Source organism: Natrix helvetica (genome assembly GCF_964273705.1).
Source record: "Natrix helvetica genome assembly, chromosome: 1".
In the NCBI taxonomy this organism is placed as follows: Eukaryota; Metazoa; Chordata; class Lepidosauria; order Squamata; family Natricidae; genus Natrix; species Natrix helvetica.
In genome coordinates this window covers 318,930,704-318,956,798 of record NC_138548.1, presented here as the reverse complement: position 1 = coordinate 318,956,798, position 26,095 = coordinate 318,930,704, and the positions used below count along the sequence as shown (strand labels likewise).

The window sequence follows — 26,095 nt, the reverse complement described above, 5'->3', positions numbered from 1 at the left end:
TAAGCCACGCCCAGGCTCCGAGCTGTCTGGCATGGCTCTCCGTCACCAAATAGTTCCCATTGGCTGACCCAGTTGCCATGCCTATGCATTGGCTGAACTTGTTACCATGGCTGACCTGTTGCTATGTCCTATTCCAGTTCATAAATATTCTGACAAATACCAATGGTATTTTTCTTTTAAGCCACAGTATAAGAGTAGTAAGTTTGCTACAAATTCTTTTACTTCAAAACTTACATAGCTCCACTCCACCATTATTTCTATTAATCTCTTGAAACTTAAGATGCACATCAAAACTCGTTTTTATAACAAAACAAAAAAATCTGCAAAACAGCAATTGCACACGCACCTTCCTTTGGGACACAGTCCTTGATCTGCACCAGATGGAGTTCAGCAAAATCAAACATGCTGCAGAAATACCCAAAAATTGGGGGGGGGGGGACCATTCATCTCAAATGTCTGAAGAGACATCCACAAGAAACAATAAAACAAAAATAAAGCAGCAACGTTTAAAAAAACGATAAAAATTCACAGCAGTGGGGCTGACATTTATGGCCTTTGATATAATACATTGCAGGAATATATTACATTAAGAAAGGGAACCAAAAGAGAACTCTTGTGTTAGGGAATGTAAATAAGACATAATTTGATAAAGTTATTTTTCACATAGGCTCTTGATTTTATTAATAGGTCATAGCGATATCTTCTAAATATTAAAATTAATAAAAAGTAGTTGGCGAAAAGTTGATAAGGAAATATTTTCCAATACTTTCCTATTGAAAAAGTAACCATGAGGGAACTGTTTACACATAAGTGCAATATCTTAGAATACGTGATGATGAAAGTTAGCTGCAAAGTAACATTGAAGAATAGGTCCAAAACTTAGTTGAAATTTTATAAGCAGTCAAAAGCAAGCACTTATATTAATAGGCAGCCAGATTTTAATTCAAGCAAGGGCTTGATGCGAATGCTTAGCATAGCACAAGACAGACAGCCCTGCTCATGTCATCACCTCAACTGCAAGGAAAATGAAATCAGAATGATGAACTTGCCTTTGGATCTTGCCTTATTTCTCATCCCAAAAAATTTAAACGAACTGTATGACATGTTTTTGGTGTGTGTGCATTTAAATAACTGGTGTTAATATATATGGCTAAGTCTTCAAAGAAATTTAAATAGGCATTGACAAGGTCATTCAACTTGCCATGGTTAAAAAGTGCACCCTGGACTCAGATCTGAAGCTTGAAGCAAACCCAATCTCCTTCCTCCTACTTTGGCTTGGACTTACATTGAGATACTAAAGCCACGAAGGTCTCTTCATCTGATTGTGTGATTCTACATTCAGAACCACCTTTGGGTACCCAGGCAAAATCAGTGTACCCCTTCTGCCTTTCACTTCACAGCCAAGCTGAAAGTTTCCTTCTGTGGTGAAGGGGCCCTTTGAGTTCAACCCTTTCATGAGGAATAGAGGCTGAACACAATGCCTTCCTATTTCATGCTCAAGATGTAGTCTTATCTGTTAACTCAAGGGCAGCCTCTACTTTCTCCCATTTCTTTGGAGCTGGAGGGAAAGAGAAAGAAGGCAGACATTCCTTTATTCAAGGAAATAAGTATAGCATAAATGTCAGAGGCAGTGAGTATGTTCCTCACACATTATTCCAAATTCATTTTCAGAGATGAAGCAGCTATGTTTCCAGATTTAGAAGAAATCCCAAAAAGGAAAAGTAGCACTTTTTTTGAAGATAATACCCTTAATTTTTTAAATTGTTATGACTTGGGATTAGAATAGCATGCAAAGGTATATAAACCATGCTCAATATCAAATTTCATGTTTGTTTGTGTGCACGGGTGTGTACGTATATATGAACAGAAAAATATTTAGCATTAGTAGTAGTCTCATTAATATACTCCTGCAAATGAATGTGATAGAAGCATAATTTGTTATATAGCATGCATCACAGGACTGAATTTTTTTCAGAACACATAAACTGAGAGGGAAATTCAAAGTTGTGCAAGGAGATGTTCTGTGAAAAGATCCTAATTTCCTGTCCTCCCTCTTAAATTTCTTATTCTCCCACATCTGTTCTAGAATCCTCCCAATACTCCATTTGGAGAAGGTGGTGGTGGAAACAGAAAATAGGCCCTTTTCTATTTTTTCAGCAGTGAAAGTGTTGGGCAGTTGAATAATTAGCAAAATTAATTTGGTAATGAAATGATTTCCAGGTCATGCAATCTAAATCGATGCATAGGAGTGGACATTTTGTTAGCCATGTTGCTAAATTATTTAGGTTTGGCAAAATATCGGTACATAATTATAATCTCATGTGGCATGATCTTGAAATCATTTTATCAGGAAATAGCAGATGAAAATATTCATTCTGGAATTAATTTCATTTGTCTGAATTTCTTTTAGTCTAGAAATTCTAATTGTTAAAGAAATACAGAATCTTGTACTAAGAATATAGATGTCAAAAAATAAATAAATAAAGAGGAAGACAGTTGAAAAAGCAATACTCTCAGAGCAAATAGCAAGTTTTCATTTGTTTTTTACATACATACAATATTTCTGATTTTTTTTTACTATATGAAAGAATAAAACCATGGTATAACTCGGGCTATAAAATATATCCAGAATAATGATTCAACCATATTCATAAGAAAAAGAATGAAAATTACCTAAATCAACTTTTTTTCTAATTAAATAATTTGAATTAAATGGTATTCTAAGAGCATCACTGGATGATAGTAATTGTAGTCCACTATACATACAGTTAAGACAAGGCTGATCTTGTAAAACAGCATATATTCTAAAGTTTACATTCTGAATGTAATAAAGTACTTTCTTGCCCCTTAAATATACAGCTATTAACAGGAAAAGTAGATTTATTGTAAAGCAATGTTCATTGCTGGGAATGGAATTTGACAATAGATATGCTTCTAAATTTTCAGAAGTAAAACCATTTTGGAAATTTTTATAACAAAATAGTATGTCCGCTACTTTCTTCTTCGCTTACTCTTGGATATTGGCGAGCTGCTCCTAGAATGTTGTGGTTTTTGTTTGGTCGTTTTCACACTTCTTTTTCTAAAAGAAAAGGAGACACATGATAATTAAAAACTGGATATAGTTGGTAGCAATTGAAGATACTGTATATGATTCACAAAATAGCATATTCTGCACCATAATCAAAGCCCCCTTAACCCCAAGTAACATAGTCTAGGTTCTGCCTCAGAATTTGGAAGCTGTAATCTGGATGGAACAAGCCACAGAAAAAAGCACAATTTACCAACACTGAATGACTGTGAGCATTATAGGCAACCTGATCCTAGAGACCTTCCATCTTTAGTTCTGAATAGGTCTGTACCATCTCCTACAAATTGATGTGCACTTTAGGAGTCCTCCTTGACTTCTCTCTGCAAATAGCAGCAATGGATAGCAAAGCTTTTGGACAAATCTATCCTGCACATCAATTGTCCCTGTTCCTCAGTCAGGTGTATTTGCTCATAGTCACTCACAGCTTGGTGACCTCTTCTTTGGGTTACTGCAATACATTCTAACATGGAACTGTCCTTCAAAATCATTGGAAGCTATAGCTGGCTCAGAATGTAGCAGGGCGGATAGTTATGGGTACACCTGAAGAAGCCAATATAACAATGCTAATGCACAAACTGCACTGGTTACTAATGGTTTTTGGTTGCAGTTCAAGGTCCTGGTTATCATCAATAAAGCCCTTCAGCCTTCAGAGGCAGAATATTTGAAGGACTGTGCAAGTATCTCTGTCCACTTAATCAGAACTGACAGAATTGCTATGCTCCAGGTCCTATCTATTAAACAGTGCTATGTTATGGAGCTCCTTCTCCATTGCTATGTTTTCAGTTGCTATGCTTTCTGAAACTCAAATGACCCAGACCTTGCTGGCCTTTAGAAAGAGGCTGAATATGTGACTCTTTTCTTGAGCTCTGGGTCAGGATGCTCTGTATGTCATCATTAAGTATGAGCTGTGTTATGTGAGTTAAGTGTTTCTGGTGTTATATACATTGCTTTGTGACCACCACCACCCCGTCCCGCGTAGTTGATATATTTTTGATTATTTAAACTTACTAGAGTTGTTTAGCAAAGAAGTGACTATATAAATTGAAAAGGTAAATGAAGAAATAAATAAATATGAACACTTAAGATATTTATTAGAAGACTTAAGCCAATTTTTCTGAATTACCTGAGATTTAGCTAAAGCATTTTTAAATAGTCAGGAAAAGAACTTCTGATTTTATGAGTTTGAGAATTAAACCCAAGTAGATTTAATGCTTAGGGTTTAAACACTATTTCTAAGCCATAATAATAAGAGGGGGAAAATTACATCAACCTGTTTATAACAGGCATAATATTACAATGTTTGACACTTATGATGAATCATATGACCAATCTAATACCCCTCTTTCAACAAAATCTGAATGATCAAAAGGAGATTTTAACAAAATGTTCTTGTGGGAGGAAAACTTACATTCTTACCATTACAACATGAATATATTGTGTGTACATGCTATTATCTGATACAGATTATTTAGAATACAAATTTATAGTATACCAAAGAAATAGAGTATAATTTGCTTTTAAAACTTTGAAAGATTAAGAAAATAGCAGAACATTGCAAAAATGAAAATGATAACCAAGAAACTAAAGATTAAAGACGGATAAGCACAAATACTTGGCTTATACTAATTTAAAAAGATAATTTTCTCTATTGGGAGCTGTCCATAGAGGATGAGCTTAAATGAAGAATATTCATTTGAATGTTTCAAATGAATAAATGCCATTTGTCAGAAAAAGTAAAGACATATTCTTGCACAATGACTTAAAAATTTGGATTTGAAAATGTAAAGCACAATAACAAAATAAAACTAATAAGAATAGTTGACAGAAAATCAAGAGAATATAAGTGAATTTCAAAGATAAATTTAAAAGTGTCAGGTTTAAGTGGTTAAATGCAACATAGTTTATGTAAGTAATATTTTTTCCAGATAGATTGCATTTGTTTACATGCAGAATATTGTAGTTTGTTTAAAAGTACAGGGCATTTCAACTATATGAGTCAGGATACTTTATAAATCTATTAAATTTCTAGACCCATCAGAGTCATATGACTGTCAGTGGCATATGACAATAAGCTTGTTTCTCATAAAGTTCTGTTGACCATTGGTCAACCATCTAAGGCAGTAGATCTTAACCTGTGTTTTGTGGACCCCTGGCAGGCCATGATGTTGTCACAGGGGTCTAAAAAATCTTGATGCAGTCTAGTGTTCTAAATCTTGATTTAAGACTTGGGAGTTCATGCCATGGTCTGTGACCACAAAAGGTATTTAAAGGGAGTCCGAAGAAAAGGTTTATTCTTGAAAAATACTTCACTGAGCTGATTATCTTAAATTTTGAAACTTGCAAGCCTTTACATTTCCAGGAAGCTCATGTCATGATATTGTACATCATCTCAGTCAATGAATATTATATTGCCATTCTAGATAACCATGATCGAACAGGGCACACAAGAGCACTATGAACACTCCTAGAAATATGCTTTCTTAGTACTGTTTAATTCCTGGTAGAAGTTGTCTCATCAACCACGCGGTATTAATTAAAACAGGCAACTGATAGTGGATAAAAACCACAGAACCTCTTTTTATGTAAATGTCTCAGTGCTGAATTTCTTTGAATCACAATTTAAAAATGAATCAGTTTATTCTTTATGTTGTTTATTAAATGAGGACAGGCATGTGTTGTTTACACTAAAGTATACCTTGGATAATTAGAACTATAGAGTTTTACATTTTTTACAAAATGTATAAGACAAGAACAAAACGACAAGGATGGAATATGATATCTTTATATTTGTAAATATTGAATGGACCAATTGTAAATAAGCATGGTGGTTATAATATTTAACTTTATATTTTAGTATGTATGGCAAAGACATTGCCAGGATGGTGACACTGGGTCCAATGTTTTAATGTATGTCTAATAAAAAACTTTTTTTTTAAAAAAAAGAACTATAAACTTTTATAAGAAACCAAGCTGTGCACCAAAACTATGCTCCTTAAATTACCCAAATCAGTAAGCATATTTTCTTTATCAAATCCCAAGATATCCAAAAGTAAGTCTGGCGTTTCCTTCTTGTTAAGTCTCTTTATTTTTATTAGAGAAATGCAAAATTTAATGCTGGCTTATTATTTGGAGTTTTCTTTGGTTTTATTTTTTCTGAGACAAACAGGCCAAAAGTAATGAGGTTCAGCTGCTTCCCATTTCCCAAAGCCTCCAAAGGATTTTCCCCAACCCCCCCTCCTGCTCTTTAGCTTACTGATGCAGAGATATCTGGTAGGCAAACTATTTAACTTTTTAAAGTTTATAAGATGCTTATTTTCAGCAAAAAGGGATGGAAAAACAGGAATGTACAAAATCCATGATTTCCTCTTGCACTATTCTGTCATTTCTAATGCTGAATATAGATGGCTGCCAACATAAATACCTCTTTTGATGGCCTGGCACATAGAACTTATTTACTCCTTTACCAATAAAAACAATGCATTCAGATAGTTTATTTCTTTATTGCTTCCCATTCTGTTTCTTCAAAATAATTAAAAATAATAGTGAAAATACATTTAACTTTAGAAGGAGAAACAGATAGATAGATAGATAGATAGATAGATAGATAGATAGATAGATAGATAGATAGATAGATAGATAGATAGATAGATAGATAGATAGATAGATAGAGAGTTGTATGTATGTATGTATGTATGCATGCATGCATGCAGATAATACATGCTTACCTATCACACTATTCACTTCAAAGATAGTGGTAAGAAACGCAAGGTACAGAATGGGACTAAGATATAGCAAACAAAATAAAGTCTGTAATACCATCTCTTACTATGCAACTTCATACCAGCATAGCAAACCATGCTCACTTTTATCATGTCCTTTCCCTGCTTCCTATACTGCCTTTTGTTCTTTAAACTTCTTCCCTCTCTCTCTTTTTTTAGAATCTTGCCAACTTAATTCATCCTTGACTCTCTTGAACTTTTCCTTCTTCTCAACCCATTCACTCTCTCTTCAAATTCTATTTTTTCCAGTTTGATTTTAATGTAGTCTCTGTTTATGGCAAAATCACAGGTCATCCTCATTTGTGACAGCTGGCAGTTACAACCAATCCCCTCGCATTTATGGCCAGTTCCAATTGTGGCCATCATTCATTTTTTTAAATAAAGAGTTTTATTATTTTTCTATTACAAAAATAAACATTCCATCTTTTCTTATGCAGTGTGTCATCTGGGTACAAACATCTCTGTGCAACATTGTTCCTCTTTTGCCACATCTTTCACATTCATATTAATATTATTTCTCTAAGTTTATATTATAATATATTGAGCATTTAAATGTTATAAAACTCTCCATTTTTCTTCTGAATATCTTCTCGTAATAATATCATATTAACATTAAACATCATTATTCTCATCATACACATATTTACAGTTTTCCTCTTATTTATATCTCTATCTAAGTGTATTGTCTATTCATATTTTAGCTTTCTTCATTTCCAAACTCATTTTTTATTCTCCAACCATTGGTAAAAATACTTCCCAAATCATGTAATATTCAGTTTGCTCTTTCTCCTTAATTGCTAATGTTAATCTCTTAGTTTCTGTACATTCTAATATTTTCCTTATCACCTTCTCATCAATAGGAATCTCTACTCTACCAATGTTGGGCAAAAGAATCATTCATTTTTGTATTCAATCCACATTCGTTCAACACCTATGCATTTCTGACCCTCTTTTCTTGTTTCACCACACACATAACTAAGTTCTGCACTCCAACTGCATTCAACTTTTATTTCTTTTCACATATCTAACTCATTTCTAGCACTTAATAGTAAGGACAGTATATGATTTGCTGAGTTTTGGCCAATATATCACAAGTGCAACTAAAACTGTATTTCATCACAAGTAAACTCATGCTATGCTATGCAGAGTAGAAAAGGATCTCTCCTCTGTTGTATACGTGCTGTGTATTCAATGTACATACAGTATACTGATGTGCATTCAGGATGGGCATCTAAAGATAGGGAAAGAACCAATCTTAAATTTCATATGTTGGGATGTAACCATAAAACTTTTAGTAAGATAATTGAGCAGACCTTAGTTAAAGTCCATTAGCATAACACCATTAAGACTTTACAAATTATCCACTCCTAATACACTTAGTACTGTGCCCTGGCTCAGGGGTCACCAACCTTTCGGACCTCAAGGACCACTAAATTCATAATTTTAAATCCCATGGACCACTAATACTAATTTTAAAAAAGATAAATATATTTAGTGCAATATAGAAAATGTAAATGATTTTTTTGCGGATCACCAAAATATTCTCTGCGGACCACTGGTTGGTGACCACTACCCTGGCTCATAAATGTGCTCAGATCAAGAACACCAAAACTAACAAAATAAGTGCTAGATTTTGTTACTGCCATGCTAAAATTCATATTCAAATATCTCTTCCAGTGACCTATCCTGATTACATTTTCATCATCTTCCCCTACTTTTCTATGATAGGAAATAGAACCAAGAACTTGAATTTTTTAAAATGTTTTTTAACTACATGTTAGATTTGATAGAAAAAGCATGTAAACAATAAACTGATAATTATGCAGCAAATGAATGTGAATAGAGAAAGCAAATTTCACATCTGTATAAAGTAATAACAAGAGCCAACCAAATTGTATTAAAAAACAAAGACAGAAAATTGAACCATTATTTGTATTTTTGTAGACAGCTAACTGTACTTAAATTTATGTTTAGTGATAATTGCATGTTTATATCATAAGCAAATAACTGTTTACAAATTTATCAGAGAACAAACATGAAAGCCGAAGCAAAAGTCAGCTTAGCAGCAAAGACAATCTTGGTTAAACGTGTATTTCTATATCCCATTAAGAATGATCATTATAATGACCAAAGATCACAGATGTAACAAGATGATTCCCAACGTAAGTCATCTTTGAGCAGTAAATTGTATGACATTCATAGCAAATGAATCTCATAATTGAGCTCTACAGCTGCCAATGTAATGTACAGATACCATGAATTACAAGTTCAAGTATATTTTAAAAAACCTATTAAGGAGCCATTCATGTAATATCTGTTATAACCATATAAACAGACCTATACTTTACAAACAAAAGGTGAACATAAACATAATCAGTCATCTTCTGATCATCTAACATTTATAAAAGTACCTAAAATGAGTTTTCCATAGATTTAAAAGTCTAGAATTTATCCCATATTTTCACATATAAAAAGAATAACTCCCAAGAGTACACACATTTTGCCACAACCGCTGAGGAATAAGAATCTTTTTTAAATCCCTGATTACTACAATTCCTGCCACATGATAATTTAAAAATGCAAGATATTATTTGGAAGAGAATGGAATTAAGAACAAACTGTCAGAACAATATGCATAACTACTGGAATACAGCATACAGACCAAAATCTGCAATAAGAAAGAGCAGTCTGGCTGCCAACATCAGACGGGTTTACTTCACAAAGGAAACAACATGGAACAATCACATTGAATTCTAGAGTTTTAAAATTGTAACGTTTACGTTTCATGAGGAAATGCTATTCTGCAAATAATACATTAGACTAGAGTTGGGACAGAATTTTCATTTGGCAACAATGTAGTTTTTTCTGTTCCTACTGAAATTTGCTCCTAGGAAAAGAGAGATTTGGGGTGGGACATGGGGCATTGCTGAAGCCTGGAGCAATCTAGAGAAATTGTTGGTGAGTGTAAGCAGAACTGCTTTTTCAGATCACAAAGGATCTTGGATCCTGATAAATGTTACTTTTAAAAGAGCACTGTATTTAAAAAGAAAGAAAGCCAGGGGAAAAAGCAAAGGGTACATGGTGAACTTTTAAAAAGAAAGAAGAATATTTATACGCTCAAGATCTTCAGCAAATTTCAACAGGCAATTTCCATTTTGCCATCATTTAACTAGCATTTCATTGAAAGCTCTTTGTAAATAATACATGAGAATGGACTCTTATCAAAATTCAGTTTTTGTTCACATCTCTATTCTAAGTTTCTGCAGAAATAAATTCAACTTTATTCTAAGAGTCTATGCAAATAAATAATTACTCCATTTAATATATTGGTATCTATTGTACTTTTAAAATTACCAATCCATTCCAACTTTTGCTTCTAGGTCTTACACAAGATGTTACTGGAGCCAAATATCTGGCATTTAGATTTTTTCCCCAAAAGGAAGAAAGTATTGAATGTAAATATATTAGAAGCTAAAAAATAAATTATTTTACCAAGTACGAATAAATTACAAAGGTAACTGGTTCTGAATCTAAATATTCTGCTTAGCATGAAAAATACATTCAACTTTAAATAAACTTCATTGAAATAATTTCTGTGGCATGACCTTCAATTTAAAAAAATCCCTGAACAATGGAGGGGAAATATCAAGTAGAAGTATAAAGAAATAATACCATGAAATAATTTATGAACATCATGAATGAGAAAAATAATTGCAAATAGCATAATAAATATAAATTTTCCTGATGTTGTTACTTTCAAAAAAATGGAAGTTTGATTTTCTTCTACCCTGTTCTCACTTTTCTTCTTGCAATATTTTTCCATGGTCATTTAACAAAAAAAGAAAGAAAATATCCTATGTACTGCAGGGACTTTCAAATTGTAGGTGGGTATCCACCAGCACATTTGAGGAGGGTGGGAAATTCTGGGGCAGATTACATACTAATGGCTTGCTTTAGTTGGAAAAGTGTCTGCCCAGGGAGAGTAAGAATATAGGCTACCAGTTCTGCAGTATCTTGCAGACCTCCACACACTCAGTGTGCCTACCCATGACTGAATTCTACTAAGACAGGAGAAATCATAAAGCACAGTAGCCCTGGGATCTAGGGAGACTGAACTTAATTAGTTTCGGTATGTACAGGATGTTTATTTCTTGTCCCACTGAAATCACTAGGTTTGTTCATGAAGAGAGGGGAAAGGTTCATTTTTCATGGGGGGCGGGGGAAACGATCATAGCATCCTAAACTTGAAAACTACTGATTTATTTAGGCTTACTGATTCATCTTGTAGTCAAAATGGTGTCTGAAATGCCAGAACCATAATAAGTGCAGCTTGCATGTCTAGGTGTATTTGTGTGCCTTTTACTGCCACAACTTGAAAGACTAATAAAGTATAACTTTATAGAATTTACATCTTACCATACAAATCACTGGATAATCCTTCTCTCGAAGTGCTGATAATGTTATGGATACTCCCTACAAAAAGATTGCAACCAGATAAGAAATTAACACAATAAATTAATAATTATTTTCAGTGGAAAATTGAACAATTGAAGAATGGTAGATTGTATGATAGGAAAGTAACATTGCTGATTCAAATAAAAAAAATCAATTTTCTATTTTTGGCAATAAGGTTTTTTGCTACCCAGTGGAAATATATAGATAATGATGTGTATCAGTAGATATAAAATATGGGCTTGTTTGATAATCAGTTGATCGACGTGGCAAAATAGGGATGGTAAGATAATATATCTACAGTAAATTTAATTTTAAAAAATATGTAAGAAGATGGATCTCTCTTTTTCTTAAGATACTTTTTCCTTTAAAAACTGCTCTGATTTTTTCCCATTGGGTTTATACATGGACTTCTTTGACCTTTTATTTGCAAAACATGTTAAACACAACTTTTTTGTTGGCTGACAGAAATAATGATGGCTGTGATAGAGGCTTGTGTGCAGTAGCTTCAAAGACATGACTGTCTCTCCAAACAGGGGGAAAATATGCTAATCATTATTTTAAAAAATGGTAGTGCCTCCTTTTCATGAAGAATAATAATTCTACTTCTTTTCAGATGAACATAATGCATGACCCAAAACTGCTACTTTTTTCCAGACCCGCCTATAAGATTTCCTTAGAGAAAGTACATGATTAAAACTGCATTTCAAGTAAAATTGCAGCTTCTTCATTTTCCAGATAATTTTGTTCTCACATATTTAATCCAAGCCAGTTTTAAACAAGAAGGGACAGTAGTTTTTTATTTTGCATTTTTAGTATTGTATTAAATGTTTGTTTACTGAATATAGCAATCAAATCTATATGTAGATTATTCCAGCAACAAGATCTAACTAAACAAAAAGCTTCGGTCCTTGAACTTCTGATGATGCCAATAGTCAAGATGGTTAGTGGCCTCTGGATTTGATGACATAATTTTTGCTAGTCATGGAGAAATACTGTATATTATAATATTTCAATAAGCAAGCCAATGCATTCAATGTGCTGTTTTCACTTGGAAATACTATTCCAAAAAAGCTGTTGTTCACAAAATCAAAACTAAATAGGAGCCAAAACTCTGGTTTCTGTTTTTGAGAAGCAATTTTCAACACTGTCAGCCACGAATCACAGGGTTATTTTTTTAAAATTCTTGATGTGAATTTAAGAATGTATACACATACACTACCACTATTACCTAAATGCCTCCTTAAAAATAAACTTACATAAAACATCACAGAGAAGAAAAATAAATAAAATCACTAAAATAATATTAAATCAGCTTTTACCAACTTAGAACTCTCCAGACTATCAGTTATTATGGGAGAAGTTAGTCCAGAGTTAGATTTGGAAAGGAGGACATGTATATTTATAGTGGTCCTTTTTATTACACATGCTTAACTCATGGACCCATAAATCAATTCTGCTGGTGAAACACTTTTCTTATATATTATGAGCTTGTAAGTCATATTCATATTTTTCAAGCCATGTGGCCAAAAAATAAGATTGTTCTAATTCTATAGTAGTGATAATGCAATCTTATAATATTTCTTTGGAAACAGGTCTCATTAAACACAATAGATTGTGCTGTGCATATCTCAGACATTGCTGTGGTTACTTCCATTTAAATTACTTCCAAGATAAGTAATGATTTCCCATTAATATACTCTCCTATGTGAATCCTTTATACGCTGTTCTTTATTCAAATCCTTCCAATTCTCAGTATTTTTAAACTAACAATAGCACTATATTCTGGACCTTTTGATGAGATCAAAATCTTGTTCCAAAAATAATGTTTACGCATGTTTTCCATCTAATTCAACAAAGCATCTCCGAAGTGGTACTAGCGCACTTAGAATTTTATTAGCTTTCATTTTCTGGATAGATGCACTTTTAGCATCCTCTTAGCTAATGCAGAGGGGTTTTTGGATTCTGATGTAGAACCCCTGTGATGATACTGGGAAAATCAGAAAAATATTTTCTTTTGAAAAATAAAGGGGGGGGGAAGGGCTCCATGCCCAGTTTTCAATCTCAATTCTTGTAAGAAAAAGCATCAAATCAAGTAGGTTATTATGTGAAACTTCCTAGAAAGAAACTTTGCTCTCTCTGTGCTAGAAACAACTGCAGGATAACAAGTGGCTTCCATTCAAGCAGGAAAATTAAAAACGGGCGACACACTGTGTACGAAAATTAGAAGAGAGAATTGGAATATGGTATAGTATAAAAAAAACAACCAATGGTCTTAAGATTTTAGGAAATGTTAAAAATGGTGTTTATGTCCTTAAAACAAATTCACAAAATTCATAGGGAAAAAAAACATGTACAAGTCTATTGGACTCAACAGATATTTTTAATTTAGAAACATATTTGCTGAATTAAATACTGGGATACTGGAAGGACATCTTTTGCCTGGTTAGGGTCTGTGGTGGGACAAGCATCACTTTCAGTGGTACTGGCATGAAAAGGAATTGGACTGTTCCCATGGATTAGTCCCTTTAATCAATGCAAAAAGAAGAGATATTTGTGTACAAAAGAACTTGCAACATTGAGTGACGTTATGTCAAAAGACAAAGGATTTGATGCAGAGGGACATTATTGATGCAGAATGGGTTTTACCTGCTGTAGTGATAAAAAGGTAAAATAGGAGTGTCCATCTTTATATGGATTTAATAGAGAAAATGAATTTATTGCAATGCAGTATTATCTGTTCTACGTATAACTGCTGTAGAACTGCAAAGGGCAAAGATGTTTTGTATTCTTGATTTATCGAGTGCATACCAGCAAGTTGTTTTTGACAAAATTAATAAAGACCTTACTGTGTTTATTACATGAGAAACTTGTCTATTTTAAACAGCCTCCCTGTGGATTTGTTTGAGCACGCAGCATATTTTTTAAAAATGCCAAAAATCTAAAACATTGAAAAGCGATTCAATTTTATTTGGATGATTTCATTGTTTTTAAGAGTATGGCAGAAGAGCTTCAAAGTAACTTGCAGCTGTACTATAGTTTATAGTATAGTTATATAGTACTGTAAAGTTTAATTTGATAAATGCGAATTAGGGAAAGCAAACTTTCTTTTTTTAGAAGGTGTTTAATCTCAGGTTTGCAGCTGCTCAAAATCATGTGGCAAATATAGAAGCACCGGTGACCTATAATGGGAAAATGATACATTACTTTTGAGCCTTAATTCTTTCATTACCCCATATACTGATAGTCTCTGGAAAGTAAATGAACAATTTCAATTTTTTTTAAAAATCCATTTTTATATTTTTAATTTTAAAAATCATCTACTTTTATCCATCTTGGTTCCTGGATATCTGGTGGGGCCACAGGACTCAAAACTATTGGCTGAGCAATCAGGACCAGCAACTGCAGGACTATTGGAAGAAAAATTGCTCACTTGTTGAAAACAAAAAAATAATGATCTGATATTACCAATATAGGTGCTTTAGTTACAATTCCAAAATATTTGGAGCACTACTTGAACACCACTGTCATTGACAAAATCACCATCAACCAATTACAAAATGCCATTTTATTTGGAACAGCTTGCATCCCCTGGTATTACTTTTAATATTATTAAACATCATCTGTATATCTCAGATCAAATCAAATCCAGTCTAACCAACTGGCTGACCATGTGACCACCACCACCAACAACAACAACAATACCACCCTACAAAAAACCAGCTTAGTTGGAATAGTTTATATCCTCCGATGTTACCTTACCTTGGTTAGGACTCAAGCTGTTGAGCTACCAACCAGCCCCAAAGGCTGTGAATCTCACCAAAGATTCACCACATAATAATAATAATCAGTAATGGAATTGAAATGTTGAATGGCCAAACCATCAAGTGCTATCAGGATGAAGCCTACAAGTATTTAGACATTTTGCAGTTAGAAAAAAAAACATTAGTAAAGAAAAGGGCTGAAGACAAAATTGAACAGTGGAAACACCATCAAAACCATCAATGAAGTCAGAGATTTATTTCAAATCAAACACACTGTCAAAGAAGAAAAATGTGCATTGGCTGAGATTATGTAAAATGAAGCCAAGAACAAGCATTGATGTAAGTTAAAAATTGAAACTTACTAAAATGTATAGGAAAAAAAAACTCAAAATAGTATAATTAAAACACAATCCTAATGCTGGCAAGGAAAGGTCTGATATAATATTGTATATATAAAACACTTGCAATAATAGTCTAGATTCCTACCATAGTTGTTTAGTAGTCATGACTATGTGAAATACATTAAAAATAAATTTTAAAAGTTCATAAACAACAAACATGGGAATACACTGTCTGAATCTTTAAATTATGAATTCTCAATTTATTTCTAAACTTAGGTTTTTTGGGGGATGATTTGCCATGCTATGTTCCTGCAGCATAACATTGCAGCAGACCACACACTATATAGGAACTTGGAGAAAATAATTGTCTTGTACAAGCCTGCTCTTTGGAACGATCTATCCATCCATCCATCCATCCATCAATCCAATATATGCTACCTGACATTCAATGACTCTAGGAAACTCACAATTTTAAAAAAAATTAATGAATAAAACACAGCACAGTGACAGAAACTGGACTGGAACAGAAAAAAAAAGATATGTACAGAATCCAAAGGGTTTTACTTGTTAAAGAAAATGCTCTTATGCTTAACATAGCCTACTTTGCATTTTTCATTTATTGCTGAAGAGTAATAAACTATGTGTGATGGATATGGATACAACTCTAAATGTAATTCAATTTGCTTAATATATGTTCTTGCCTTCTTCATATGTTAATTTATAATGCAGAACCTAATTAAGTGGAAAGTTAGACATTTCCTTTTATTATTGCACAGTAAAACAAAAAGGTGTCACCTACTTGGCACCCCATTAAAATTATCTTGTGACAATGCATAGTATTCTACAGATACAGCTGCAGTCCTCCTAAATTAAAAACAATGATGTACCTTAACTGTGTTGAAATAAAGTCATTTTGTGCCACTTTCCAGTGGTTAAGGCACCAGGCTAGAAACAAAGAGATGGTGATTTCTGGTCCCACCTTAGGCATGAGAGCCAGCTGGGTGACTTTGGGCTAGTCACTCTCTTTCAGCACAACCTACTTCACAGAGTTGTTGTAAGGAAAATGGGAGGTGGAAAGAACATTAGGTAAAATTGCCACCATGAGTTATTTATAAAGGCAATATAATTGGGGGGGGGGGGGGTGTTTATGAAAGATTCAATTTTCTGCAAGAACATATACAGAATTATGTATTAAATTATTCTACAAGGAATTTTGTTATGCTAAGAATCCAAAACATTTAAATTCTGAACAAGTAGTTTTCAACTCCACTTTCAACTCAGAGCAGATCTCATGTCACTTCTCGTATTGGAGGCTTTAATAAGTAATATCATTTAAGGCAATGGTTCTTAAACAGCTTGGCCCACCCAGTTAACTCTTTTTTCTGATCTTGAATATCATTATCCTCAGCAAAACAAAAACACCACACCCCACAGACTCTATTCTTGAACACAAGCATTTCAGTGACAGCAGTTTCAAACTGGATACTAGATTCATAAACAAGCATTTACAAATTGGTCTTTAAGATATGCCTAAATTGTGCTCTTGGGGCAAATTTTCCACAGTTTTAAGAACCACTGATCGAAGGTATGACATGACATGTCTAGAGACAGAGAATGTCAATATACTTTTGTTTGATCTTCTTAGAATCAGTTATTTTAATTATTGTAGCTATTCTATCATATTATAATTTTATCTCAAAAAATATAATCCCATAATTATTTCCTGTTTATTTGACTCAATTCTTACATTTTAAATATTTGGGGCCAGATAACTCACATACATTGTAAAGTTAATCTAATAATGTAAGCACAATGAAGAACTGTCTGGAACCTTAGGAGATAGCCTTTAAAGAAATACAAATAATAAATAATTAAATATTCATCATTCATATTCTTCTATACTTTAAGGTATCTTTTAATCTTTCAATCTGTGCTTTATTGAATGTAAAATATGCAATTCAAAGATTTACTAAAATTCAGCTATCGTGATCATGAATGTATTTACCTAATTTGAAAGACCGGGGAGGGGGGGAGAGCGGGGAATACAATCCAACCATCAAAAAAATGTATTAAAACTACAGACAGTTAACACCAGATGTTCCATTTCATGACACAAATTACTATGAACCATCCAAGAATAATATGAACAAGAATTTCAATAGCAGCTACCCAAATCTCTACAACTTCACCAAGTAGAGGTCAATTACTTTTCATTAATAGAAAGGAAAACTATTACAGAGAGCCATTCTATTTCTAAAATTCAGAAAATTATCCACCAGGGTGTCGTTGTTTTTTAATTTGTAGAGCCAACTCTGGGATTAAAAACCGTGCACCATATTTTCTGGTACAATGATTTAGCTGTTGTGACCAGAGAGCTTAATTGCCTCTGAAACACGGCAAGATCAGTGTTCACCAATGATAAGACTTGGAGTCTAACTTATAGACACCTGCATAGACTTGAAGCAACACATGCATCAATACTTCTTCATGGGTTGTAACAGCTGCTTTACTACAAGAAAAGGGTTACAATTATTCTGAATATGTTAATTGCTGCAGCTAATAGCACAAGGGATATTTAGTTTTCCAAATTTCAGATACAACCTTCAGCCATACTGACTAGAACTGGGACTTGAATTAAGTATGTTGTCAGTGTTCCAGATAGCATCCAAAATTAAATCAGAGTCCAAGGCAAAGTATTCCCCAAAGTTCGAATTTATTAAGAGAGTCATGCTGGCAACCTTCTGGGAAAACCCCAATCTGAAGCTTCTCAGTTTTCCCCACCCAAGTTAAAGTTCATGATCTCACCCCCACACCCATAAATCCATCACATGGTCCAATCTTCCACTGCCATGCTGGCAGTTCAACCCATCCAGTTCCAGTCAGGTGCAGAGGTACCCAGACAAAGGATGACCTTGGCAACCTGGAAAAGAATTTTATTTTGGCTACATAACATTCTACTTCGTAGTATCCCCCCTACGTGCCCCCCCCCCACTAAAGAAACCGCATAGTAGACTAGAAGTGTGGCATGCCAAAGATCCAAAAAAGAACATGGCTGCAGAACTGACAAATGTCTTAATAGATGTTTATTATACAGAATACTGCAGAGGGAAGATCATCCCTCTGGAATGAGCTGCCAATGGAGCTTCGCATTTTATTTATTTATTTTTTATTCTTCATATTTCTAAACCGCCCCCTCTCCCAAAAAGGCATAATCCCTGACCTCCGGTCCTTCCGACGCGCCCTAAAAAGTTAGCTTTTCCAGCAAGCCAGCCTGGCCTGTTAATTTTAACTCATTTTTTAAATGTATTGTTCTATAAATTCTATTTGTTTTTTTGGATATATATTTGATTTCTTTTTCACTTTCGGGATGTGTGTTTTTTAATGTTGTACGCCATCCTGAGTTCTTTGGGAGAAGGGCGGCATATAAATCCAATAAAAGCAAACAAACAAACAAACAAGGATAGGAGCCAATAGAGAAACACAAATAGCCAGTAGTTGGTGGGACTTTTTATAAATTAGGAACTTAAAAAAGAAAAAAAGATCTATCCAGTTTAAAAAGCCATTTTATTTCGAGCTAGGCTTAGATCCTTTGGTATTCTTGCCCAATCATTTTGGTTTCTACCAGACGTGGGTTCTTACCGGTTTGGCCGGTAGTTGCCAAACAAGTAGTGGTTTTCCTTCCACAAGCAACATTTCCAGTTAAAAAAAGTTAACATTCCTTATTCTCTATCTTCTATGAACTTTCCCAATTAGTGCTCTTTCTTCCTTTTTTTCCCCAAGAGAACATTTAGTTTAGAGACAGAAAGTAAAATATATATCTCAGTAGGAAAATTAAGGGCTGGGAGCAGACAAAAGAATATTTTTCTAATATTTCCTAGATGTGTTAAAACCCCAAAACAAATATCTGAAACACAAAAAAACCTGATTTCAATAAACAATTGATTGATCAATCATGTGCCATCAAGTCATTGGAAACCCTTAAAAACCACATAGATCAATGATGGCTAACCTTTTTGGTGCCGTGCGTGTGAAAGCGCACGGATGCATGAGAAACCCCAAAATGCAATGTGAGGGCCCCCTGAATTCCCCCATCCCCTGCATGTACACATCACCCCCGCAGCACCCTATTTTGGCTTCCAGGTTGGTGCAGGAGGCGGGGTGGGGGTGCGCACACATGCAAACCCCCAAAATGCAATGCAAGTGCCTCCCCGCACATGTGCCCCACCCCGTGCATACGTGGCAGAGACCCAAAGACCAATTGGCCAGTGGGAGGTGCGCATGCATATGTGCTGGAGCTGGGATGGGGCAACAGCTAGTGTGCCCACAGAGAGGACTCTGCGTGTCACCTGTGGCACGCATGCCATAGGTTCGCCATCACAGACATAGACAGATTTTCTCCTGGACGACCTGTCCTTAACCTGGTCTTTCAGATCTTCCAATGCTGACTACATCATTACTACTGTAACTGAATATACTCTCCTTGCTGCTGGATCCGCTCTTTTGTTCTTTCCTTTCACCTTTCCCAACATCAGAGCTTTCTCCAGACATGGAACAATTCAGATTTCTCTACTTTATCTTCACACTTCCTACCTCCATCTCTGATACTGCAATAGGTTTTGTTTTTCTTAGTACTTGGACATTGGGAATATCTAGGTTGCCTTTGTTGGGGTTTGCTGATCTCTTTGGTATTTTTAACTAATTTTATTATTCTTAAGTAATGTTTAGAAGAATAACTGTGTTTTATTTTATGTAATGTAAACATGCTGAGCCATTAGATAGTGCAGGGGTGGCGAACACGCGGCTCTCGAGCCGCATGCGGCTCCCGGCCAAAATGAATGAGGCTCTTTGCCTCTTATCATTATTTTGTATACTGTGGCTCGGATCGCGCGCTCCCTTTCGGAAGCTGGGGAGGTCCTTTGCAGGCAGCTAGAACGGGCCGCCTGCAAAGGACTTCCCCAGACTTGCTTTGAGGAGCACGGGGCGACAGGCTAGTTGTGAAGCCCCAAAGCCCCCACCGCCACCGGAAGAACTGCTGCCACCTCCTCCTCATCCTCCTCTAACAGGCAGCACTGCCGGATTTGCCGCCCGGCGCTGCGGCTGAGATGAAGCCGCCAAAGCTCCAGCCGGCATCTCCGCGCGTGGCAGCGGTGCCTCCCCTCCGCTTGGAGCAGCTGAGCTCAGTCAGCGCTGGGTTACCCCTGCCCCCTCCTCCTCCTCCGCCGTGCTTTTGAGGAGCCATGAGGCTGCAGGAGCCAGTAGGAAGGCGGGGGGGAGCAGGGGGAAAAAGCCTCATGGCTCCTCAAAAGCACGGAGGAGGGGGAGGGGGCAGAGGTAACCCAGCGCTGAGCTCAGGAGCAAATCTGGTGATTCTGTTGGAGGAGGAGGAGGAGGAGGAGGAGGTAGCAGCAGTTATTCTGGTGGCAACTCGTACTCGTCGGCATCTTCAGCAGAAGCCCTACCCACAATGAAGAAAGCAAAGATGGAGCAGATCCACGCAGATGACGTCGCTGCAACATGACTGGAGGAGGAATTCTGGGAGTTGAAGTCCACAAGTGTTAAAGCTGTCAGGTTTGAAGACCCCTGGGGGTTTTTTTCCCTAAAGGGTTAGGGGTGCAAGGGTCTTGTAACTTGACAGCTTTAAGAGTTGCGTGCTTCAAATGCCAGAGTTTCTGAGCCAACATTTTGGTTGCTAAGCAGGAGCGTTGTTAAGTGATACTGATATTATATAACACTTTGAATTAAGCGGGTACCTTGAAGAAACATAACTTTGAGTTTCAAATAATACTGATTTCGTTGTTGTCTTAGGTGACATCTGTGAAAAAAATTCGGGTGCTCAGGCATGAAAATGTGCCGCTCAAACACTATACTTTTCTGCTCACATCGAAAAAAAATTAGAGGGAACATTGCTTCCGGGTCTGTTTTGGCAGGTCACTGCGTGGTGTGGCTCTCTTGACTCTCACAGTTTAAAATTTTGGCTCTTTTTGTCGAACTTGTTCGCCACCCCTGAGATAGTGTATAGGTTAATCAATTAATCACAGCTTTGGTTCTTGTTTTTTTAACTGTCTTCTTGGCTGAAACTGTATTTTTCCAATAGGTTTTGGGTAAGAAATTTAAAGTGAGATGGAAAAGGCACTAGAGAAGCAGTTCTAACCTGTGGGTTTCCTACTTAATTTTTACATGTATTGGGCTCTGAAAAGGTTTTTAAAAAATCTGTTGGAGAGTATATCTCTCTCTCTGTGTATGCCAAAACATAACTCAGAGCAGAAATCTAATCTGAGCAATTATTAGTGAAGGAGATGTACAACTATAGCAGAAATAACATTTAGGGATAGGCAAAGTATGGTACCCAGGTAACTTCATTCCATCAGGAGGAAAGTCAGAGAGCAAGAATTCTACTTCTACATGGAAGTGACACTGAGGCTAACAATCTCATGGACAAAGAGAGGACAAAATGATAAAGACGGTGCACAAACTGCTCTAACTATTCTCTATCTACCCTCTTGTGATCAGTATGTTGTGATGCTAAAGAATCTGGGCCACAGAAAGTAAGTTAAGAAAAGACTGGGTACCAACTTAAAAAAAACCCAAGACTAATTTCCAGTGATTCCTATGTAAAAATGAATTTATCTTAGGCTGATGCCCATCCAACAGTGCTGAAATATTTCTGTGATTTATATACTAGGCCTGATCTAATGTTTTTGTTTCAGCATTGTTAGATCGGGTAATGAGAAGGCAGACACCGGCTTAACGTAACAACAGCTCTTTATTATAACAAGACAAGTATGTACAATCCAGCAACGCTTGGTCTGACAGCAGCCCTTTTTATAGGGAGCTGTCAGACCTCTTAGCCAATAGGATTAAACATCTGTTCCCACCAGAACAGAGGACCAGAGTGGAAGCTCTGGTAGCTAGAGTGAATATCTAACCATTAATGGACAAATATCATAAACAATCATTCTATCTATCTATCTATCTATCTATCTATCTATCTATCTATCTATCTATCTATCATCTATCATCATTTCTCTGCCTTCTGTTCAATGATCCCTTTCTACTATACATATTTGCTACAGAGTCATCTTTCCCCCCCTATCATTTCTATAGGTAACATTGAGGGCATCTATTATATAGGTTTGCCATGGAGGCAACTGATTTTGAGTTGTGAGAGTTAGTTACAGACAATAATCTGAAATTGTTCAGATTTTTGCTATTGAAGCTACGAGTGATAGATAATATTTAAGTACAAATTAAAATATAAAAACCTCAGCATAATTATTTTGCAGTTCTGATACAGGCCAAGAATGACCAAAGTAGCCAATTTGATAAAGGAGATTCAATTAAAATACTAAATCTACCACCCTTAAAGTGCAGTAAGGCCTCTACATCCTGTGTGGATGACCCTTATTTTAAAACACAAGAATTTTAAACACAACCCAAGTTGTACAAGAGCTTTTCTTGTACAACATTCATTACTCAAAATACTTATCAAGCTAATTTGGAAAGTTGTTGGCATACAAGAAAGGGACTACTTTTTTTAATCTGCAGAAAATTTTTAAAAGCAAAAAGCAGTCATACATACAACATGCTTCTTTGTTAAAAGTGCATTTTGAAAGACTGGAAAAATGTATCAAGCTTATATTGAACATTTACCATTTCCTCTACAAAGTCTGTAAATGTCATGTTCTGGGCAATAATTTGGATTACATTTTCAAATCAAATATAAATCGTCATTTTAATAAATCTTATTTCTTCTAGAGAATGTGGTAAATAATCCAAAGTGGTACTTACTGTTCCAAAAAGACTTTTTCTGTTTGCCAAGTTTCCTTTTAGGTTTTTTTAATTATTTAATCATCATCAAATCCAAGTTTGAAAGAGCTTTAGCATTCAAACTGCTTTCTAGGAAACTCTTCTAGAGTGAAAAAAGTTCTATAAAACGTTGTGCTATCCTAAAATGTTGTTTTTCTTCTGTTAAAAAATGTGTTTCTTTAAAGTAACTAAAATAGAATTGTACAAAGCTAAAAATAATATTTAGGATTTTCCCAGTGCCCTGCATAAATGGCAATTTGTTATAAATGACAATAAAAGAAAAAAACAGCTATCTCTTCATTGTTACTAAGGTCTCCAAATTTGGGCTTTGTATTCTAGGGAAGGTAGTTGTGGAATCCAGGTGTACTGTGACTGTATTTGCATTTCCAGCATTAGCTCCTATACAAGCTCCAAACCTTCCTGAGTATTGTCCAAGATTACTAGATTAGGATTGAACTGTTTCTGCTCAGTTTTCTCTTCCCCTCTTCCAGAATCGTTCTTCTCAGTCAAGGAGTCAGTGGATGCGTTCTCTCTGGTACTGAGTTTATACTTCTAATCCAGGTAATCTGAGCAATTGTGTTAGAATATTCATGACTGGGAGAGACATGGTAACAAAGTCAGCCAATGAATAAGCATAGCACCTAAATCAGCCAATGGGAGCTTAAACAGATCTGAGTCTGTGCAGAAAATCGAAACTGAAACTACTCTGTCTGCTCTGAACTTTGAGATGAAAACTGCTCTCTCCTGCTTGTGTTATGCTTGTAACGTCTACCACGTTGAAAGAATCTATTATTGGTATTGTACATTTATTCATGTTATTATGTATATAAAAAAATTAATGAATGCAGCTGAATCAGTTATCTGTGTGTGCTTTCTGGATATGATTTTTCTGAAACAAACTCTGGTAAATTGTACCTCTTCTTCCTGCAGTAAATGTGTGAGTGATTTAATGAGTCTGTGTGTGTGCATGTTTGTTTTCTCCCTGGTGTTGAGCCACTCCAGGCAATCTGAGCGGTGCATCTCTTCTTCTTGAAAGAGAATGACACTGCCTGATGGGAGGCCTAGCAGGAGCTGGGTCTGAGTATAGTTTGATATGTTTATTCATAGGGAAAATGTGTTCAAAGTAATTATATTAAGAGGGTCAGATCACCAGTTTGAGAACCCTGAGTTACTCGAACAATTTCATCTGCCCAAATTAGTAAATCTTCATCAACAAATATATATTCCAAAATTGTAACATTTAATACAGGTGAGTAACAGATTTGTAAACATTTGGTGGAAAGCCCTCTGTTTTAGACCACACAAGGTGACTATATCTACAATTCACACAGAACACCATATGTACTTTCTTTTATCCATACCTTACTGAAGAAATCGCAGTTAGGTTTATACATCGCCTTATACCATAATGAAATAAATTATGTTTAATGAAGCATATGGACCAGGTTCATAAACTGAAAGGATTTAAAAGGCATAAACAATTGTTGTAGTAAATTTAAACTGAACAATTCAATTAATTAATTATTAATCACAATTAATAAGATGTCAAACTCATCTGGAACAAAAATAGAGCATAGTTCTTAAACATGAATACTATGGCCAAATTATCATCCTTACAAAAATCATAACCAACCTATTCAGATACATATATATATCTGAATATATATTGGATATGTGTAATAACCAGATTTCTGGAAGAGAATTGATTAGTTACTTACTTGTGGAATAAAACTAAAATTCTACAACTATAACTACAAACACTATTTTTTTTAAAAAAAATACACAGTTGCATTCAGAATATATTTCAACAGTATCTCTGGCTCTACTGTTCTATCCTCCACCAGTGACAAAATCCCAACAAGAAGATTAAAGTTTGAGTTATTCTGTACAAGTAATCCTCGACTTACAACCATTCATTTATTGTCTGTTCAAAGTTACAATGACACTGAAAAAAGGACTGGTTTTTTTACACAACTGTTAACGGCATCCCCTTGGTCACTGATCAAAATTAGGACGCTTGACAAGTGTCTCATATTTATGATGGTTGTAGGATCCCAGGTTCATGTGATCACTTTTTGCAACCTTCTGACAAGCAAAGCCAATGAGGAAGCCAGATTCACTTAACAACCGTGGTACTATTTTAACAACTGCAGTGATTCACTTAACAACTGTGGCAAGGAAAGTTGTAAAATGGGGCCAAACTCACTTAACAATTGTCTTGCTTAGCAACAGAAATGTTGGGATCAATTGTGGTTGTACACCCAGGATTGCCCGTACTGCACCTTTAGGTTATATTCTATCTTTCCCTCTTTCGAAAACAATGGTGGCATGCTATGCAAGAAAGAAAAACATTTATACAGTCAAACTTCAATTTTACTATTATAGGGAGTTCTTGATTAATGATGGCAATTGGGACCAGAATTTTTGTCATTAGGCGACAGTCATAAAACATGATGTCACATGACCACACCGCTTTGCAAGAGCAGTTCCGGCATTTCCATTGTTGATGTTAAGTGAATACACACCATTGTTAAGTGCAATGTTAAATGGTCGGCATTCATGACCTCCTGCCAGTTTCCCTACTGACTTGGTTTGTTGGAAGCCAGCAAGGAAGGTTGCAAAAAGCAATCACAGAACTGTGTGATGCTATGACATCAACATTGCAAACTGATCAAGCACCAAGCTGGTGAAGACATGACTGCAGGGTCATTGTGATGGCCACAACTATGAGAACAGGTCATAAATGTCACTCGCTAAACAGTTGCTGAGCATGTGGTCCTTTAGTCAGAACTACCTGTAACCTCAATATAACAAAGGATAGAGCCAATTCAAGTAATGCTTAACAGGACTCCCTACAAACTTTGA

The 26,095-nt window shown here is 35.4% G+C and overlaps 1 protein-coding gene across 2 annotated transcripts in view; it reads right to left on the bottom strand.

Moving 5' to 3' along the window:
• Window positions 1-509: 509 nt before the first annotated feature.
• Window positions 510-26,095, bottom strand: part of RAD18 (RAD18 E3 ubiquitin protein ligase) — a 129,424-nt gene continuing 103,838 nt past the window's right edge. Inside the window, exon 13 of one of the 2 annotated variants that reach the window (XM_081935317.1) lies at window positions 510-3,079. In XM_081935317.1, the coding sequence (XP_081791443.1) occupies window positions 2,992-3,079 (88 nt within the window). In that variant the 3' untranslated portion in view covers window positions 510-2,991. Of the gene's footprint in view, window positions 3,080-11,283; window positions 11,341-26,095 lie in introns of those variants that run through there. The other variant, XM_081935318.1, reaches the window with a different exon arrangement.